The sequence below is a fragment of the Nansenia antarctica genome (genome assembly GCF_963989245.1).
Source record: "Nansenia antarctica genome assembly, chromosome: 9".
Taxonomy (NCBI): domain Eukaryota; kingdom Metazoa; phylum Chordata; class Actinopteri; order Argentiniformes; family Microstomatidae; genus Nansenia; species Nansenia antarctica.
This window is the reverse complement of record NC_137679.1, coordinates 3380240-3397739: the sequence shown is the minus strand read 5'-3', so window position 1 is coordinate 3397739 and position 17500 is coordinate 3380240. Positions and strand designations below refer to the sequence as shown.

General features: G+C 42.2%; 2 protein-coding genes across 2 annotated transcripts in view; one reads left to right on the top strand and one right to left on the bottom strand.

Moving 5' to 3' along the window:
• LOC308165053 (lactadherin-like) overlaps positions 1-2472 on the top strand; it is a gene marked incomplete at both ends in the record, with an annotated part of 44118 nt that extends 41646 nt beyond the window's left edge. Inside the window, one exon of the mRNA XM_080539154.1 lies at positions 2329-2472. Coding sequence (XP_080395280.1) covers positions 2329-2472 — 144 coding nt within the window. The remainder of the gene's footprint in view (positions 1-2328) is intronic.
• The window catches only part of LOC308165161 (NACHT, LRR and PYD domains-containing protein 12-like), a 436373-nt gene extending 423207 nt beyond the window's left edge, over positions 1-13166 (bottom strand). The window contains exon 1 of the mRNA XM_080539278.1: positions 13089-13166. The gene's annotated coding sequence lies outside the window, so the exon portion shown is untranslated. The remainder of the gene's footprint in view (positions 1-13088) is intronic.
• Between the last annotated feature and the right edge of the window lie 4334 nt (positions 13167-17500).

Sequence of the window (17500 nt, the reverse complement as noted above, 5' to 3'; positions counted from 1 at the left end):
GGACACATGGGGAGGGAAGGGGGAGAGGGTTAACTGGTGAAGGCAAGCTTGAAGAGGTGGGTTTTGAGGGCCTGTTGTTTAAATGTTGGCAGGGTGTTGGTCTGTCTGATGTGGTTGGGGAGGGCGTTCCAGAGGGATGGGGCTAGATACAGTACATCCCAATGTTCTCCCATCGCTTCTTTCTCCTCATGGCACATTGATATGAAATAGACGTCATGGGGTGTAAGGGAAATGGTGATGACCAGTGTCGTGGATTTAAATGAGACTCAAGATAGCTTTACTTTAAATCTAAGTTCTATAATATTTATTAAAAGAAAATGGACTTTCACAACTCGAGTTGGACCCAGCGTACTGAAGGTAGACTGAAGTGCCCACTCACACACAACACATCTCTTGTATAGCGTCAACATAGACACGACAGAGATAGGGGTCTGCATTCCGTAAATGTTTATGAAACCGTTCTCCAGTGAGTGTTCAACTCAGGACAGAGTGTTCATAAACAGGACAGAGATGAACTTTCAACAGTCCTATGAGCACAGTTACAGCCACGACAGTTATACTAGTCTACATTCTGGGTGAAATGGACAGACATATTCCCATAGACATAGATCCCCACAGAATTCATACATGTTAAAAATCCTCCACACCAGTTATCCTACTTCCTTATAGTCTTGAAGGAAAGGGTACAAGGAAAAAGAGAGTTGGTTGGTTGGACGGTTTTGGTTTTGGGACTCAGTCCATGCTTGTATCCGCAACTAATTGGAATGATGGTGGGGTTGGGCGGTATCAAATGTTTTAAAACCGTTAAACCGGGGGGGCCACTGGGGTGGCTGTGGCTCAGGAGGTAGAGCCGGCTTCTAATGATCATCGCAAGGTCGGCGGTTCGAACCCCGGCTGGCCACGTGTCGAGTTGTCCTTGGGCAAGACACTGAACCCCAAATTGTTCCCAATGAGCGGGCCGGCGCCTTGCATGGTAGCTTGCCGCCATCGCTGTGTGAATGTGTGTGTGAACGGGTGAATGGGTGAATGAGAGGCTGTTGTAAAGAGCTTTGGAATAAGGCGCTATACAAGTGCAGTCCAGTCCAAACCGTCACCAAATTAAACTGCGGTTTACGGTATCATCATGACTATCATTATTGTTTTCACACGGAAACGAAACAAATGTGATGCGTCACGTTCCAGTTTTATTCTCTGATCAACATCGGTAACAGAATACAGAATAGCAAACGTCAACAACCTCTACGTCAGCTGCAGATATAGAAGCGTATCCTACAGACCGCGGCGTCAGGCTGTTCTTCTTCCAGCCTATTCGAGGTTTTTCCGCCAGAAAAACAAGCATGTTTACTTTTTCAGGCTTCAGCAGGGCACGTAACGGACTTAAACTTTGCCTGCTGTGCTGAAAAAGCCACCGGCGACATCAGTGGGAAGCGGCTGGCTCCGTTTAATTTCCACCAGAGAAGAGACGGGGATCTTCTTCGTCTCCGTCAATCACAAGCTCGCGACAATAGGCGGTCGTCCCTGATTCTGCTGGCTCCTCTTCCACTTCATGCAAATCTTACACACAGCCTCGTCAGTGCCCGCCATATCTATGCGGCTGTGGGGCTAAGGGGCGGCTGTGTCTCAGGAGGTAGAGGAGCCGCCGTCTAATGATCGCAAAGTCGGCAGATCGCCGGTTCGAGCCCCTTGGGCAAGACACTGTACCCCAAATTGCTCCCAGTGAGCGGGCCGGCGCCTTGCATGGTAGCTTGGCCGCCATTGGTGTGTGTGAACGGGTGAATGAGAGACCATTGTAAAGCGCTTTGGAATAAAGCGCTATATAAGTCAGTCCATTTATTTTATATTTTTCTAATTCTCCGTCCTGAGGAGAAGCTGTCACGTGACACATCTTTTTTTGACAAAATGTTCTGTCATCACTTTCATAGCATCTTCAGCCACACAGACAGTGCTGCTGGACGAACACTCTTCCAGTGTGTGTTATATACAGTATATAGCAATTTGACAGTTTTGAGACGGTATTGCCAAGAAACGTCGCTATTTTCGAAAAAACCCCACGGTTTACGCTTTAACTGAAAAACCGCCCGACCCTAAATGACGGGTTACATTTCCACTACACGCTTCAGACTTTTTTTTAGACGACAACAAAACCAAATGTGTGGAGTCAAACATCAATTAAACCTACCGCATTGATTTAAATTTAAGCTGGTTGGCGCTAAAGACAAAATGTCCGATTTCAGGTCTGCTCTGTGTAATGTTTGGTGTGATGGGTGTTCAACTCGCAATCTCTTAATTGCCATCTTTGCCTTCTTTTTCTCCCCAACTTTCTCCCAGATCTTCCCGGGCAACAGCGACAACAACGTCCACAAAAAGAACGTGTTTGAGCCGGCCTTCTTCGCCCGGTTCGTCCGCGTTCTCCCCTGGGCGTGGCACGAGGCTATCACCCTGAGGATGGAGCTGCTGGGCTGTGATGAGTAGCCCTGTCCACTCCCCTACCCTCCCCCCTCCCCTACCCTCCCCCCTCCTCCCCCCTCCTCGCCCTGAGGATGGAGCTGCTGGGCTGTGATGAGTAGCTCTGTCCACTCCCCTCCCCCCTCCTCCTCCTCCTCCTCTTCTTCCTCCTCTCTAAAAAAAACTTCTTGAGCCTCGCCTGCACTGCCTTGCTCCTACTGCTGGGGGGCAGCAAATACCAACATCACCACACAACAACCCTGCCCCTTCACCACTAATACAGGGTCACATGGTTTCACCCACCTAATAATTCAGTTCAGGAACGGGTGGGGTGGGGGGGGCGGGGGTAGGCTAACCTGATCCTAGATCTGTGGTTAACGGGCGGCTCGTACCTCGATTTTATTATTTTTTTGAAAAAAAAAGTTGACGCCAAAACGGATTGAACTTGTCATTGTTTACAGTGTTAGTTGATTTTAGTCATAAAGGCATCGCTATTTTGAGTCTTGTTTTTATCTCGGTTACGAAATACTAAATACAATCTTTTCAGTGCGGTTCAGTAGTGGAGTTAACTAGTTAACATGTAGTGAGCATGCATTCGGAAATAGGTAAGACTGTAAGAGTGTCAAACTGTATCTGTAAACTGTTGTGAACTAGAGTTCACCAGATTCTATCTGAGTGGATTTTGTTACGCCAGAGAGTTCATTAATTACTAGAGGGTTAATAGTTATCGATCATAATAATTATTACTAGATGATTATTAATTATATTCTAATAATATTAATATAAATAATAATAATAATAGTGATTAGAACTACTTTATGTGTTCTATGTGTTGTGGTTTTATAACTCCATGTCCACCAGTTGTGATGTCATATCCTGAGTGTGCCATCGTCGTCATAACAACTCATGGTGCATACGCAAGGTAATGCAACTACTAATATTATAAACTGATAAATCATCTAGAAATCATAAAAGATCTATTATATGTATATGCTACTGAAACTCTTAACCCCGTTTAAACACACAGCCGAATTCCATAACTGCATCCACTACATCAGTGAACAATACCAGTAGATTTTCTATAAATGGCACTTTCAGATTCAAAGCTGGACTTTTGTTCAATGACTTGATACTGTATGTGGAAGATTATGAAACCAAAAAAGTATTTTGCATTCAACAACTACAGCACACATACTGTCAGTTGAGAATTGGAAAACAAGACATTGTTATGCTTTTTATAGTGTCTACTGTATCACCTCACGCTAACTAGAAGAACACGCTCTGCTCTTTGTTTTGTTATCAAGTTTTGTATATATTTTGTAATAAATTGTTCTAAACATAATGTAAATATTTGCAGCAGACAAATCCAATGCCATTGATTTCTCACAAGACATAAAAAAAAATGATGTGGAGAATTCAAAGCTGTGGCCCAACTGATGAGATGAAAACAATTTAAATAACAAAAATATTCAATTGGATTTATATAGTTGCACTGAACATACAGTATGTTATGAATTATGGGCTTGTGCAATACGATATTAGTTTTGATAATAATGAATGAATATTAATCCAACGTAAATAAATAAACCAAGGGTTATATCTTCTTTAATGCATGTGGACAGATATCTAAACTAAAAGGCTGTGGATGGATGGTGTCAAACACTGTAAGATATTTATTGGTGTTGCCGATCCAAAACAGTTGTCTGATCTGAGGTTGCCATGCGTTGTATCGACTTTCTGATTTCTCAGTTCCATCATAGACGTTTTAAATGAGTATTTTTCTGTAAACATTTCTGATCATTCATGTGAGAAGTTATTCCTGACATTTCTGTTCCCTATTGTCCTGGTTTTATATGATTTGAATCAGAAAAAAAATCATTGTTTTGTATTGTATGCTATATTCCTGATCAGTTGTGTTTTGCAGACTTTAAACCTTGACAGTATTTTTACTGGTGTTTTCATTTCTTATTTCTTTGTTTCTGATACAAATTCCTTTGTTTGGCCTTTTGTAAATCAAGAATTTCTATTAGCAGTATATCTCCTCAATTTCACCTGTAATTGGGACGGATAAATGCGCAGTGATTTGCCTTAAGCCTTAAAAATATCGAATTCATTGCAGGCATTTTCATTTCAAAAGGAGGATCAGAAGGGCAGAGATCCTGGGTCAGTTTGCCTGTTTAGCATTTATACACCCTGGAGGCTAATCTCCCTCTGCCACAACAGCGCTATCTAAACCATTTACCCACACTACCTCCTAGAGCTGCATCCCATTCTCTGTACAATCAGTACCGTGGACACACATTGACTCTATTAAGGCTATAAATAAATAAATTGACATTTTACACTGTTATTTTCACAAGGAAGGTTTTCTCTGTGTGTGTGTGTGTACAAAAAAATACAAATATATAATAAAAAAAGATTTAAAAATGTATGAATACAAAAAAGATTTTAAAAAACCCTGCAATATCAGCTTTTGCAATGTGTAAAAAATTCTAGTGCTGTCTTTTACAGACCTGTTTGATATTATATTTACTTGTGATTGCAATGGATACTTTCTAGTACTTTCCTCAATGAATAAAGACAATTGGTAACTACCTGGTATCTTGTGGCATTTGATTTAATGAGGCAATTACCTTTTCCCCCCCATACCCTTTCTAAGTACATACTAGCATACTAGCTAACTTAATGACAGTTCTCTGTCCTTTCTAGCCTCTTCAACCTGTTTGCTTGTACTGTTTCACTAACAGCAACGGTTTGTCTTAACCCCTCATCCTGTTTTATGGCTCTGCAAAGAGGTATTGGTATGGATTAAACCACCAGATACAGACCACACTGTGTGCTTGTCTTGAACGGTGCTAATCAACATTCCCTGCTAGCCTTGCTGAAGAAATGGAAATTGGACATTCTGAATACACCCATGGGAATTATTAATACAATCCAGTACCTGGAAATTATTAATACACACCTATACCTGGAAATTATGAATACACCCCTGTACCTGGAAATGATTAATACATGACTACCTGGAAATGATTAATACACCTAATACCTGGAAATTATTAATACACCCCCCTACCTGGAAATTGCTTTTCAAACACAGGGCTTGTCTGTAGAGTAGGTTGCCAAGTTGGCCACTTTTGGAGGTTCCTCTGTAATACTGTAAGCACAGAGCGGGCCAGCGAGCGGGGCGCACGGCCAGAGAATGGCAGGAAGACTGGCGGAGGTGGGGCGGCCGCTTCAGGAAGGATTCTCTCCTGGAAAAACAGCTATTTCAGTCCAGGTATGTGCCACCAAAGCACATTCTTTCTTTGCCTTACTCTTGAAGAATGAATTGAGAGAGAGAGAGGGGAAAATAAACTTCCCCAGGTGAAGATTTTCGAGAATACAAAATCACTGCTCTCACTACTAACATCTCATTTTTTATCGTCTTTTATCTTCACAGCCTCTGAGATTAAGTTGTTTGTTTTTTTATCCACTAAAGACTGAATTTGACTGAATTTTCATAGAATCAAGAGCAGATCGGGGGGGGGGGGACCTGTGATGATACAACTGTTGTATCTGAAATATTCCACTGTCATTGTAATTTATGAAGACCTATTTAGTTTTCTCTACCCATTTGTTAACTTGAGAGTTCTCTACAGATTCCTATCATCTTCACTCTTTCATTTTGGAATGATATTGCCTCTCATTCTCTCTCTAATTAGTTAAAGCACACACACACACACACACACACACACAGACATCCTTTCTGACTATGCGGTCTGTCAGTGTCTGCTGCTGGTGTTAACACGTCTGACCGCGGAGCTCTTCTGTGTGTCACTCGCTAAAACCTAAAACCACACTTATCTCAGTTCCCTTTCATGTCCTCTCAGCTCCTTCCCTACTCCGGGCCCAAATGTTGACGCTAGAAATTATAACCCTCAATCCAGTCGTCCCGTCAGTTCACAGGGAGCCTGGTATTCGGGGCCCCCAGGCCGTAGCTTTCATCTGGGCTTTGGGAACGAAGCATTGACTGACTGAGGGGCTCTTCAAACGCATCTCTAATGGCTGCGTGTCAGGGAGACAGGGGAGGAAGGTGAATCGGTGTGTCCCAGGCAGGACTGTTCAGTGTTCAGAGGTGGAGGGCTGCCGGTATTATGGGGAGGTGGGGGGGGGGGGGGGGGGATGTTGGGGGGTTGTAGGGTGGAGGGGTAATCTGACATCCTGCTTTTTTCAAAGGGCTCCCAGCAGCTTTTTCCTTTTTCCCTCCGTGGCTGTGAGCTGTGTTTCTGTTATGGCTGCAGGTGCAGAACAAGAAGCATTGATAGAAAAATAACTGCTTTTTATTTTTTATTTTTTTATTTTTACAGTACTCTGCTGTCAAAAGCATATAATACATTAAACCTGGCAAAACTGATCTCATACGATGCCTTTAGTGGAATCTTGAAGGACCTTGAACGGGAAAGTACTAGAGAGTGTCTGTGCTTAACGCAGCCACCTCTGCATTCCTGATACTGCCTTATGTTCATTGTTTTAGACTGTATGTCTGAAACCTAAATGTGTCTGTCTGAATGTGCTGCCCTCTTGGCCAGCTCTCTCTTGGGAAAAGAGATTTTAAATCTCAATGAGTATTCACCTGATTAAATAAAGGTATCATTTAAAAAAAAAAAATAGTAAACTAGCATTAGTTGGTTATGCTGGTTACCAGTTTACACTGTGTTTGAGACACGTCAGACCAGCCCAAGCTGGTGTACTTACTGGTTACCATGAAGAGTGTTCCAAACATAGGATGGTGACCAGAAAAAAAAGGTTAGGTTTAGAAGGTGATGGAAGAAGGGTTTTCCTTCTATCAATGGCCCCGGGCCTGAGCTGGATTACTCTTCCTGCTACGACTGGTGGATTGATGATTCACTTGCTTAGTCAAATGTATTGATTGTAAGTCGCTTTGGAATAAGGAGTCTGCTAAATGCCAAAAATTTAAAAATGTAAATGACCAGAGAGACCAACATGAATGTGTCGAACACAATGTAAGCTGGTCACCATCAATACCTGCATCAGATACCATAATAAATGTATTGAAAATGCAACGTAAGTTGGTCACTAGCCAGAAGTATGCTGGTCTTGCTGGTAACCATCTTAAACTGGTCGTCTTGATGGTTTGACTAGCTTTGTGACCCCTCCCCCCCCCCCGTACAACCTGGTCCTTTGCCTTGCTACGCTGTTTAACCACTATGTCAAGCAGCACACACATGCAACATCCCATAACATAGAATCATTGAAACTATGAAACTACAAATTCCTACCAGACTCGCAAATTAAACCCACTCAGTTGATAAGACATATAATGTTGTAAATGATTCTCAGCAAGCATCAGTTAATTTAGTGGGTATCCTTATAAATAGCTAGATAATAATGAGTCAAATGTGATGTTCAGTCAAGTGAATTAAAGGAATATCTTACAGTAAGAATTCAATTACAGATGCATTTAAACTCCTGATGGTTTTCTATCACAGTTCATCTCAAAACCAACACAGTCTAATTTAAAGAGTCCAGATAAGCAGAGGCAGAATCCACCGTGCGAGACATCATCCTAACAAATAGGCAGCACTCAAGTTGAGGGGGGATGGGGGGTGGGGGGGGTGGCGGCATCCCCCCTGAAATAAAAACGGTCAAAATCATCCCCCTTCTAAAACTGCCATCCCCCCTTTCCATCCCTTATGTCATTTTATCAATGAACGCGGTATTAAGAAATTATTTTGCACTAATTGTCCTCTGCATTTGACCCTAACTATGTAAGAGCAGTGGTGCCATGGTAGCCCGGGGACCGACTCCAGTTCTGAGGTGCCTCGGTCCAGAGCAATGACAGGAGGATCTGACACCTAACATCCATAACATGCATGTTGTTTTAGGAGTATAATAATTATCTTTATGCTTTAATAATAATCAAAAGGGAACACAGTTGGTCTCCCACCCTCTGCGCTGTCATCAGCACAAATTGTCCCCATATGATAAAATCCTTTACAACTTGAGTACTGCAAATAGGCCTTATAAATCTATAGAGCCAGTGGTGCTTTTCCTAAGGACATCAGCGTTCACTCTCTGATAGCCTGTATTAGAGATGAAAACATTTTAAAAGCTGCTCCACGCTTCCTTGCAAAAATACATTTTAAACATTTTAGCGAGCAAGTTTTTTTTACATGATCTTTATCGGTCAGATCTTTCCCACATCAACTGCATACCTGATCCCGATTTGGCTGTAGAACATTTTCTCAACGATATTTATATCTCTGGCAGACAAACAAGCCCCCATTTTTAAAAACGCCTTAGAATTAATTCCGCAGGACTTTCAGATCTCATTTTTGTTGAGAAACCAGCTCGGGCCAAAGCCAGAAAAACAGACTCACTCGACGATTGACGGGTTCTCAGACAACCGAGAAATAGATTCACCTCATCAGTTAAGGAAGCTAAAACAAGCTACTTCCTGAGCGCTATCTTGAGTTTGGCTGGTGATCCTGCAACAAGTAATGCCCTGAAGCATTGAAATTCCTCTTCCTACTTTTTAATCAGTCTCTGGCCTCATTACAGAGAAAGTGTAGGTGAGTAACATCTTTAATCAGCATTTTATCTTAGGATTTTTATTTGGGAGAAATTGCGGTTTGGCTGACTGGTCAGACGATCGACTGGCTTCCATCTTTCAGCTCCCGATTTGTTTGATGGGAGATCAGTCAACTACTAGTGAATCTTTGTTTTCATTTCAACAATTTTCTACCTGTGATATACCGCGGCTATAGAAAGTCAACACACCCCTTCACTTTTTCCACATTTTGTTGTGTTGTAGACTCAATTTAAAATTGATTAAATAAAAAAAAATTGGCAGCAATCCACACACAATACCCCATAATGACAAAGTGAAAGCGGGTTTTTAGAAATTTCTGCTAATTTATTAAAAATGAAAGACAGAAATACCTCATGTGCACAAGTCTTCACACCCTTTGCTATGACAGTCTTAAAATGAGCTAAAAAGCTAAAATGTCATCAACAAATCACTCAATAAGTTAAATTGAGTCCATCTTAATGCAAAAGTTAAAGTAATTTTGGAATCAATATTTTTGTTTTTATTGGGTCTCTGATTTGCATAGGTTTCCTTCATCTGATGGTGTTAAATCAGGTTTTCTGGACAGGGTGTCCCACAAGGATCGATTCTTGGTCCAGTTCTTTTTACAATTTACATCATCAATGTTGGATCATCTACATGGATTATGTAAATGATTGTAACCTGCATTGACACTTGTATAAGCTACCGCCCCTACGCCTCACCAGGCTCTGTCAGAGCTGCAGTCTGCATTCACTCTCCTGCAGAGAGCATTTGTTGGACTTAGGTTGTTGCTTAATCCTGAAAAAAAAACGAATAAATGCCAAATCACATGTACTTTGACTAGTGGCACCATTAAGCGTGCCATTATTTGGTGTCCCCGCTAAATACCTGGGCAACTGGTTTCTTCTGTGGGACTGTGGTTTGCTATATTCGACGGGTGGCTGGTCGATTACAGGCAAACAGCCAAGGGCTCCGTTGATCTAATTTCTCCCTCAGCCCATAACAAAGCATGGGAGCTACCTTTACCTCAATCCCAACCGCTTGACTGGGTGTGACCACTCCGGTGGCAATAGTCACAGCGGATGTCCTTACATTGGGGGGGGGTGGCGGGGCTGGGGCGCAGGAGCTAGAATTGCCGTCTAATGATCGCACGGTTGGCAGATCGGCGGTTCGAGCCCCGGCTGGCTACATGTCGAAGTGTCCTTGGGCAAGACACTGAACCCCAAATTGCTCCCAGTGAGCGGGGCCGGTGCCTTGCATGGTAGCTTGGCGCCCCATTGGTGTGTGAATGTGTGTGTGGATGTGTGTGTGAGAGGCTGTTGTAAAGCGCTTTGGAATAAGGCGCTATATAAGTGCAGTCCATTTACATTTACATTGAGAATAGACACTGATGAGCCAAAACACTGTGCCCTCTGACAGGTGAAGTGAATAACATTGATTATCTTCTTACAATGGCGTCTGTCGGGGGGTGGGATAGATTAGGCAGTAATGCATTCAGCGCATCATTATTTTCCATAGAGGCTTTTTCAGTAGTCAATAGGCTTATCATTTTAAGATCCTCTCTCGCTCTCAGGAGATCCTCATGCACATGTTTGTTGTTTGACATCCCGCTCATGAGCAAGATTGTGTTGGACTCATCTGCAGATGACCTGTGATCTGACCTGTGATCTGACCTGTGATCTGACCTGTGATCTGACCTGTGATCTGACCTGTGATCTGTGATCTGATGACCAATCACATGTAGAATCAGTGTTTTCCTCTGACTTGCTTTTTACGAATGCCAATTGTTTGCCAACAAGGATTTCATTCTCAGATGAATTAACGGTAAGATGATTCTTGTCTTTTCAGCCATGTGCTTTTAACAGTCACACAAGCACACAACTCAATCAATTCATGCATGTCTTTAGCTCTTGCCATAATGGGTGATACTGTAGGTTGCAACGCAAATGAAAATCCCAACTTCTAAATCAAAATGCAATTATTAATTATATTTAAAATCGATATATTTTGAAAGTGCAAAATACATTTAAATATATATTTTCAAACAGACATTTGTCACATCATCATTGCCGGCTCTCGCACAACCAATTATTTGTAATGATATCATGTTATGCCGACCCTCTCCACCTCTCTGGTTAGTATTCATTTAGAATAACATCCAGCCAGGTCAGGTGAACCATCTGAACCTCATTATGAGCCAACATCTAGCTGGTCGACCAGCTTGACCATCTCATAACCAGCTTGACCAGCCAAATGTAGCTGGTTGAACAACTCGAGCCTCTCATAACCAGTTTGACCAGCCAAATGTAGCTGGTTGGACAACTTGACCATTTCATTACTAGGTTGAACAGCTTGACCATCTCATGACTATGTTGACCAGCTTGACCATCTCATGACTAGGTTGAACAGCTTGACCATCTCATGACTAGGTTGAACAGCTTGACCATCTCATAACCAGTTTGAACAGCTTGACCATCTCATAACCAGTTTGACCAGCCGACATTCATCTGGTCGACCAGCCTGACCTCGTCTGAGGAAGATAGAAGCACAGAAGCGTAGAATTGGAGCCGGCCTAAGCTAGATCTGTCAACAGGGTAGGGGTCACCACAGAGGAAACGGAGGGGAAGCCATAGCGTGTAAGCGTTCTGTCTCCGGTGGTGGAGGTGGTGGAGGTGGCATGCCACAGAGAGAGAGAGAGAGTTTGTGTGCACATCCACATCTGTGTGTGCACTGTGAACTACACTACAGTATACTGCACTCAGCTCATTCACAGTGGAAAATCAACATTTCAGAGGCCTCGGAGGAGAACTGGAATTGTCTTTGTTTTATCCACCGCCGCCGCTATTATTTCAGCTCTTTGGTTGAAATGTGAATCCATGGGACAGTCTTTTTCTGCCTTATTCGAGGTCAAGGCAAAACATGTAAAAGTAGATTGTGCTTAATCAGCTTTTTTTTTCTTTTTTTTCGCATACCAGAAATACAGGATTAAGAAATTTCAACTCACAGAGTTCACCTTTTGCTGTTGCAGTGACCAAAGCATCATTGTAGAATCTTCTAGAACATGTGGATTTTTGCACTTTACTGTATAGCTGGCCGGGGTTTTCACCAACATCTTCAACCAGTCCCTGTCCCAGGCCACCATCCCACCCTGCCTGAAAACCTCAACTATCATCCCAGTCCCGAAGAAAAGCACGGTGAGCTGCCTAAACGACTACCGCCCGGTGGCACTCACACCAATCATCATGAAGTGCTTCGAGAAACTAGTCCGGGCCCACATAGTCACACGCCTCCCGCCCAACCTGGATCCATACCAGTTCGCCTACAGAACCCACAGGTCCACAGAGGACGCCATCGCGACGACTCTCCACGCCACTCTATCCCACCTGGAGAGGGGAAACAGCTACGCGAGACTGCTCTTTGTGGACTTCAGCTCTGCCTTCAACACCATCCTTCCAGACAGGCTAGTGACCAAACTACTAGACCTGGGACTATCACACTCTATATGTGCATGGATCAAGGACTTCCTGTCTGACCGCCCCCAAAAGGTGCGGGTGGGCTCCCACACCTCCACAGCCCTCAGACTCAGCACTGGGTCCCCCCAGGGCTGCGTGCTAAGCCCCATCCTCTACAACCTCTACACCTACGACTTCACCCCCGTCCACCCCAGCAACTCCATCGTAAAGTTTGCAGACGACACCACCGTGGTGGGCTGCATCTCGGGGGACGACGAGGCGGCTTACAGGGATGAGGTGGAGCAGCTGGGCAAGCTGTGCAAGGTTAACAACCTGCTGCTGAACCAGTCAAAGACCCAGGAAATCATCGTGGACTTCAGGAGGAAAAAATCTGAGGTCCAGCCCCTGCTCGTCGATGGAGGGAGCGTGGAGAGAGTCTCAACCCTCCGATTCCTGGGGGTGCACATACAGGATGACCTGTCCTGGAAGATCAACACAGCAGCCATCATCAAGAAGGCACAACAGCGGCTCTACTTCCTGAGAGTCCTCAGGAAAGACCACATCGGACAGGAGATGCTGGTGACCTTCTACCGCTGCACAGTGGAGAGCATCCTCACCTACTGGATCTGCATCTGGTTCTCCAGCTGCACAGCCGCAGAGAGGAATGCGCTACAGAGAGTCGTGAGATCGGCCCAGAAGATCACCGGCGCCCCCCTCCCCTCTCTGGAAGAGCTGTACAACACACGCTGCCTCAGGAAGGCCTCCAAGATCTCCAGAGACCCATCCCACCCTGGGTACGAACACTTTGCTCGGCTGCCCTCGAACAGGCGGTTCAGGACCATGTTCGCAAGGACAAACAGACTGAAGCTCAGCTTCTACCCCAGGGCCATTCAGGCCCTGAACACAGCAAAGACCTAGGTTCTAGGCCCTGGACAATCTAGACAATTTGATGGCAGCTACTAGATTGAAATCAAGTGCAACACTGAAACACAACTGTGAACATTTCAAACCTGCAAACTGCGACACTTTAAATGAATGTGCAATAACACTATGTGCAATATGACAACCCTCGGGTACATAAGGTTCAGAGATAGGAAATGTTAGAATAGGTATAGCATAGCATAGAGTACAGCACAGTGTTTTATTTGTATAGTATAGTATAGTGGATAGTGTACATAGCCTTTATTTATGTAAACCAGCTCTTTTCCCTTCTTGTTTTTAGTTTTTTTCTTTTTTTCCTAGCACCAGGGGAGCCCCCCCTCCCAAATTTCGTTGTTTGGTACCTGTACTATATCAATGACAATAAAGACCATTCATTCATTCATATAGATTGCTGTAAATACTGCTACTTATCACTGCAATTTGTCTGCTATTTGTTGCACTTCTGGTTAGACGCACAATCATTTTGTTGCATTGTCTTGTACTATGTAATGACAATAAAGTGAATCTAATCTAATCTAATCTAATATTGCCCCCTCATTCATAAGTATGTCTCAGGGTTAGGCCATTTCACATTTATTCATATCATATTTTCAGTTAATTCATACACCATTACAATGTGAATTACATTTTTTTTTTTAAAGTAAAGTTGGTTCTAGCTGAAGTGTTCCATGTTTCACATTGTTCTCACTGATGTAGCTATAGTCCATGACTGTTTGCATATTGCACATATTGCACATTGCGCAAAAAAGTAAAATCCACCTGCATCGATTGGGGTACTGCAAACAAATTGGGGTACTTTTCACTCTTAGAACATAACACGACAGATTAGTCATCGGTTTATTGTTATCATCTGTAATACAATAGTAAACGCAGTTTTGACACGGGCACTGATGCCTTTCTGTAAATGATGAGGTCACTTTAACAAGTCGTTCACTTCAGAGGGGATGCCCCACCGATGACGTCGCCTCTCCTATTTTCCCCTCAAAATCTCAATGGATCTGGGCTCGTTGAGCTGTTCCACCACAGACGATCAAGGAGAACATCAACTGACACGACGTCGTCACTCAGTCTGCTGGGCGGAGAGCTGCTGGCATATGTGAGTAGCTATATTATGTTTGATGGGTTTTGATATTGCATTTGATGTCGCTTCTTTGCATAGTGCACAAAAGTAAAACATAACAGTTGTAGTGTAGTCTACATTTTCTCCGAATAGCTTTGACAGTAAGTTTGCGATTAAGAATTTCTAAAGAAATGCATTTGTCAATATTTAGACGAATTAAAAAGTCATCATTGTTTTAGCGACAAAAACATGTATACACAAACATGAATAGTCTACTTTAATACACGGGCCTACATAGTTGGAATTAAATGGATTAATGATAAATAATCTCTTCAATATGAAAGCACAACATGTGATCGTCGGTCTTCTGTAGTGTAACTGTATTGGTTTGCAATAGGCAAGTGAGTGGTTTGTTTGGACATAATTATCTACAAATCATATTAAACGATGTGTTAACACTTTTGTGAGTGATTGGCTTTTTTTAATTTATGATGGACTGTTATATTATTATGGACTGACAATCATAACAAGTAGAAAATCGAATGCACTTTAAGTAAACATGTATTGTGTCATGTATAGTTTTCTCTTTTATTATCACAGCCTACTTAAAAAGCGACCAACTCCGCATGAGCGCTATGCAGAAACCCCGAGAGAGTGGTTGAGATCACAACAGAACGGATTAATTAGCAAACTAAAGCCATGCAAACTTGATTCATTGTTTAAGGGATTTAATTGTCCGAAAACTGAAGCAAGCGAGCGACATTTCTTTTTGAGGAATGTCTTAGACATCTTAGATAGACAAATATAAAAAGTATGAGAAATATGAAGCCACATTCTATAGTCTGATTATTAAAAATATTAACATTAATGTATTTGTGGTCAATAGATGAGGTCTTATCTTAAGTCATTGGTGTTTTGTTTATGGAAAGGTGAGACAGTCATAATGACTTTATTATTATGCTATTATTAAGTCATAGCTAAGCCTAGAGAGGCTACATTATTTTAAATGACTGGGAACATGACAGACTGGCCGACTTAATGAAGATTCAGCTATTTAAAGATCGGCTATGTTTCACCTAAAACCTACATTAAATCATATTCAATTGTAGCCGAATGATGAAAAAAATTATGATATTCTATCTTTCCTCAAACACAACACTGCCCCTTTAAGTCCTCTGTCAGCCAGTGCGTCTATGTTGCGTTGAACAGCACTGAACACATCTGAGCTGTCAATCAGGTATTGAGCTGTCAAATCAGCTGTTGAGCTGTCAATCAGGTATTGCCTGAGACATCTAAACAAGTGTACACAGACAGTAAACATGTTGACCCCCACGAATGATGGAGCGCCCCTCCTTATGTAAGCCTACATTGGTGATAATTATTCAAACGTAACGTTTCAGTCAAGACTGCAAAGTTACCGGAGCTTGTACAGTTAGTGGTTATTTGATACTAAAGCTAGATCGACACAAACGCATATTAGCTCAATTGCACCCGAAGACATCCATTAAATACACAGGCTACTCAATTTCGGATTGTTGCGCAATATCAAAGCCCGGAAGTCGATGCTACCCGAGTAGACCCGAGTAGACCCGAGTAGACCCGAGGTTGCGCGGTTGAAGAAAGCGCAAAACCCGTACCTTCCTTCCCATTGAAAACAGGGAAAAGACGCTGGCGGGTGGAAACCCGTTCTCTTAGCGCCCTCTACTGGTGATTTATGAGGATGGCGTTCAATCAAGTCTTGTACTTGTGACACTGAAATGTAGAGGCCATTGAATAATTCACTAAGAGGAGTTTAACGAAAATACCCCCAAAAAAGTATGACCTACCTGAAATGGGACTTAATCTGAATTAAATAATAATAATAATAATAATAATAACTTTATTTGTATAGCGCTTTTCCTGCAAACGTTGCAGCTCAAAGTGCTTTAATCATTATATAATCTTAATTTAATTATTTTGTAATTTAAAGGCAATATTAAAAGGATGGGTTTTTATAATCTTTAATTTAATTATTTAGTCAATTAAAGGCAATATTAAAAAGATGGGTTTTTAGTCTTGACTTGAACATTTGAGTTAGTAATTAATAAAATACAAAGGTTCCATCTCACAAAACATAATGGAATGTAAAAACTTTGACACTCAATATCTCTGAACTGCCCCAAACGGGGATAGAACCTTATCATTCTAAGCTCACGATGTGTCAAATGTTTGAGTAAACCTGCCAGTTTGTCATGACAGCCTTTTTAAAGGGAAAGAGGGGATCTGTTTGAAACCTTTACTTAAGCAAATAATAACTTTAATAACTTTATTTGTATAGCACTTTTCCTGCAAACGTTGCAGGTCAAAATGCTCCAATCATTATATAATCATCATTTAATGATTTAGTCATTTAAAGGCAATATTAAAAAGATGGGTTTTTAGTCTTGACTTGAACATAATGTGCTGAGGTTGCATCCCTAATGTAAACTGGCAGTGCATTCCACAATTTGGGTGCATAAAATGAGAATGCAGCCTCACCAAATCTCTTCTTTTGTACATGTGGTACACAGAGAAAACTAGCGTCAGAAGACCTGAGAGCTCTATTGGGCTGATATGCTAGCAAAAGGTCTTTCAGATATTCTGGTGCTATGCCAGTGAGAGCTTTATAAACAAGCAGAAGGATCTTGAAATCTATTCTGAACTTAACAGGAAGCCAGTGAAGAATTTCTAAAATAGCAGTTATATGAGCTCGTCTGCTTGTTTTGGTTAAAACTCTCGCTGCTGCATTTTGGACTAATTGCAGCTGGCCAATAGCTTTCTTCGGAAGACCAGAAAGGAGACTGTTACAATAGTCCAAACGTGTAATAACAAAAGCATGCATTAACACTTCTGCATCAGCTTGCCGGAGAAAATGTCTAACTTTTGCAATATTCCGTAGATGATAAAAAGCATTTCTAGTGATAGATTTGATGTGAGGCTCTCTTCCCCTCTCTATCTCTTTCTCTCTCTCTCTGTCTTTCTCTCTCTCTCTGTCTCTCTCTCTCTCTG